General features: G+C 35.6%; 1 protein-coding gene across 3 annotated transcripts; it reads left to right on the top strand.

The window, feature by feature from the left end:
• Nucleotides 1-699: 699 nt before the first annotated feature.
• Nucleotides 700-3,434, top strand: LOC101157050 (transmembrane protein 80). 3 transcript variants are annotated; one of them, XM_004069592.5, is made up of 6 exons: nucleotides 700-808; nucleotides 931-953; nucleotides 1,028-1,121; nucleotides 1,202-1,294; nucleotides 2,458-2,659; nucleotides 3,219-3,434. In XM_004069592.5, exons 1-6 carry the CDS (start codon nucleotides 790-792, stop codon nucleotides 3,229-3,231), a joined length of 444 nt encoding a protein of 147 aa, XP_004069640.1. In that variant the 5' UTR covers nucleotides 700-789; the 3' UTR covers nucleotides 3,232-3,434. The 3 variants fall into 3 exon arrangements, with proteins under 3 accessions (XP_004069640.1, XP_078804834.1, XP_011474363.1); XM_078948708.1 differs by lacking the exon at nucleotides 3,219-3,434 and having other exon boundaries at nucleotides 2,458-2,830; XM_011476061.3 differs by lacking the exon at nucleotides 700-808 and having other exon boundaries at nucleotides 815-953.
• The last annotated feature ends 366 nt before the right edge of the window (nucleotides 3,435-3,800 follow it).

Genomic DNA, 3,800 nt, shown 5'->3' with positions numbered 1-3,800 from the left:
TATTTTAAAATTGGACATGCTTTTCCTGTTGGGAAGGTTCTTGCTGCTGAAGACAGAATGAATTGAGAAATCAAATGATTAAACATTAATAAATAAGATGAATGAATCAATGAATGATGATAGTTTGATAGGCTGCTACATTTTTTGGCACTTATCTTTTTTCTTCATGCAAAATGGCAAGTTGGACTTCATCTTTCAGTCTTTACAGTAACGCCTTTTTCTAGGACACAGGGTGTCAAATTTTTTTGTTTATGTAGTTTAATTATATTATTAGATTTAAGGATGTTTAATTTTGCTGCTGTAATCAAACCGTTATAATTTCTGCAAGATCTTTCTTGTTTTATCTGACTGTAGTTTGTTTTAACTGAATTTGAATCATTTTCTTCTCTTCTTCTTTTCTTGCTTCAACAGCTTAAGCAAGCACCATTTAAGGCTGATTTAACAGGTCATAACTTCATTTTGTTGTGGAATTCTGATAATTATTAAATATGTATTTATCTATGCCTCTTGACATTTGCTTCTGATGAAAACAACACACCATCCAGGTCGACTGCCAAGGGCACACTTCAAAAAGAAACAAAATAATTTATTTGTGCTTAATAGATACAAGTAAAGATTTTGAAATGGATATCATTATGGTTTTACAATAATAAAAAATGCAGTTTTTGACATATAAAAGTAAATATTTATCATTAAAAGAAAAAAAATCCATTAAGTGGTGGTCGTAAAATCGTCTTCCAGCCAGCAGGGGGCGGCGTTTCCATTCTGGTAGTCGGAGAGGAAGACAAAATGGCGATTGTTGGAACAGGTAGGTGAATGGACGCGTTGCTATGGATATAGACCACACTTTTATGCTAAAAGTCTTAAAAACGCGTAATTTTAAAGTGTTCGGTGTTTTTTCTTGTTTCGTTAATGATGTGTGTCTTGTAGGGCGGTCTGTGCACGCGGGTGTAGTATCCTTTCAAAATAAAATGAGCTGTCAGTGTCCCTCCGCGAGGCTCAGAATGACACTTAACTCTGTTTCCAGCTGTCTTCCGTTCCTCTGCAGCTGCTGCTCCGCCTCACCAGCATCTATTTCATCGTTTATTTTCTGTTCACTCTCGGTTTGCTCGTCAAAAAGAGTGAGTGACGACACAACCCTCTTCGGATGTGGCATGCCGCGTTCACAATAATCCCTGGATGGTGCGTTTGCTGCCCGCAGGTGTGGTGTTGTCCTATCCCCCGGATGCTCTGGTTTATGATGTTGCACTGCTGTTCCTGCTGGCTGCCCTGGAGGTTCTCCACCTCCTCTGTGGTGAGACAAACCTTCCTCCTGGATACTTTCAGGGCAGAAGCACTACAGAGATATATGGAGATATGTTGGGGTCCAAATCGTAGACTACAATGAATGTTAATGCTGTAATCTAAACTCAGACTTTAGGATTAAAAAGGGTTGTTAAATGTTTACTTTCCATTCACATTCACTTATGAGGAAAAGTCAAAGGGCTTTGACTAAAGCTTTAGCTTTTAGATTTTTATTTAAATTAACAAAAATAAAAAACCCAAAGAGTTAGTAGTTTTCAAATTTCTTATCCAAAACCAGATTAGCTTGGGTATTAAAACGTTGACACATTTTAACTAAGCAATACTGGAACAATTATTAACAAAATGACCAAAACGTGACTATAATATGTTTTTTTTAACTGACTTTAGTAGAGTCAGTCTATAGATGTGATAAATGTGTATCATAAACAGATTTTTCTTACAGCCCAAATGAAATAGAGCTTAAAAAATACGAAAAAAAGCTTTGCCTAAGATGGTTGCAGACACAGATCTTACAATACCTCCTTATCTTTTACACGTCAGGACAGTTTTTTTAGTCCCTTAATTTTTTTTATCCAGTTTTGAGTCCATCTTGAGATTAAAGAGTTTGCAGTGATGTTAAGAAAGGTGTGTAGAGGCTGCAAAAAGATTCTTTTCTGAGTTTTTTTTTTGTTGCAATTGCTTTTATGCATTTAAAATTATTTATATGACAATGATCGGACATGTTTCACACTAGAGTGCAAATCCTTTGCAGTTATCTGTTTTGAATCTAAATGATCTGATTTTCATCAGCTATTCACTTTTAAAATAAAATAATAAGTGAAATATGTTTTAACAAGATCAGGAAAATATAATTAGCATAAAATCTAAATGAAACTTAAACAAACCAATGAAAAAGCAACAACGAATGCAGGTTATTGTTATAAAAAAAGCATAAGCTGCTTATAAGGAAAGATCAATCTGCAGTTTTTAAAAATATTGTTTTTTGTCTACTTTTCCAACTTTGTGGAACAGGTTGATGTTTAAGTCAGGAATTATTTACAACAGTATACAAAGAAAGAAACGTCTGCTGATTTCTCTCTTTAACTTATTTTATGATAATGTTTCTTTGTTTTTTGACACTTTGACCCGAAAATGTTGTCGTGTTCTCTACAGGTGTGAAGGGTAACCTGACTGAGAGTGGGGGCTACATTCTGGCTAACATCATTGTGACGGCTGCGACTATCCTGTTGACGGTTTACTTCCTGGTTTGGCAGACTTATGTCATGCGAGCGGATGTCATCATCAGCGGCATCCTTCTGGCTGCGTATAGCTTAGATGGAGTTCTGGCTGTCAGCACATTAGCCAGATTTGCCAGGTGGGTTCAATTATTTTAATGAAGGTTAAAATCCCAAAGATTGATTTAAAAAAGAAACACTTGGTCTCATTCAGGGCTAAACCACAGATCGGAAAACTGCAGGATCTGATATCTAATGTATTCATCACACGTCATTTATCTCCAGAGAAGATGGGCTTTTATTTATTTTGATGGACAGCGCACGTTGGTGTACTTAGCAGCTCATGTTTGTTTTGATGGGCCTGACAGCAGTTACGTCTTCTTTTGTCCAAATGAAACAATGAATGAAATCAAACTCGCTGTCCTTTCGAACTTACCTGAATTATTGATACGAGGGCTTTCGTTCAGGTGATACTGTAAACCTAACGGAGCAGCGTCACCTTTTCAAGCTTTTATTTCCAGAAGGTTCTTCTGATATAATCAGGGAAGGGTCGGATTGAAAAAAGAAATCTTACAGGAGACTGTGTGAGGTGATATAAACCCTGTGTTTGCATGGCAGACTGTTTGTTCAGAGCATGAGCTTAGCTTTAATAAAGTTACAGTTTGATGCAATAACAGATTTTTCTACTTTATCTTACAGCGCCTACTCATGAAGAAGACTGCCCTTGATTATCATCTATGCTTTAACTGCAAACTTGTCAATATTTTGTGTGATAAATCTTGAATGGAACACTGCTGGACGGTTTGACTGTGATCAAAATAATCTATGTTTTTTTCCCTGTTTTTTGCTATAAAAATGTGTAGATATCAATTTTGCATTGATTGTTTTGCATTTATAATAAAAACATTGATAGGCTTTATGTTCCTTTTTGTTTTGTCCAATAGGAGGCAGGATTTCTCCTGCCTCCTTGAATAGATGTTTGAGACGTGAGGCAAACACATTTCAAACAGAAATTAGTTAAAACTTGCCAAAATAGAACCAGTTTAAAGTGCTATTTGGCAAACTATAATATAGCTAAAAAATAATAATAATTATAAAAAAAAACAGATTTTCATGGCTGTGCTTTTGGAATTTTCTGACTTTTTCAAACAAGTGATTTCTCTGAACTCACTATGGAAGTTAATGTTCAAACTCATAGACAAGGTTTCCAAAGTAACCACCTTTAAAACACTGGACATATTAAAAATACCAGGGCTTGAGCAACTGCAAAGCTGGGAAAAA

Source organism: Oryzias latipes, chromosome 6 (assembly GCF_053564925.1).
Source record: "Oryzias latipes strain Hd-rR chromosome 6, Olatipes_Hd-rR_3.1".
In the NCBI taxonomy this organism is placed as follows: Eukaryota; Metazoa; Chordata; class Actinopteri; order Beloniformes; family Adrianichthyidae; genus Oryzias; species Oryzias latipes.
This window is presented reverse-complemented; position numbering and strand designations above follow the sequence as displayed.

Coding starts and splice junctions, on each gene's coding strand:
- LOC101157050 (XM_011476061.3), top strand. CDS start 831: ATGGATATAGACCACACTTTTATGCTAAAAGTCTTAAAAACGCGTAAT. Junction 1,122..1,201: donor CGGTTTGCTCGTCAAAAAGA/GTGAGTGACGAC, acceptor TGCTGCCCGCAG/GTGTGGTGTTGTCCTATCCC. Junction 1,295..2,457: donor GGTTCTCCACCTCCTCTGTG/GTGAGACAAACC, acceptor TGTTCTCTACAG/GTGTGAAGGGTAACCTGACT.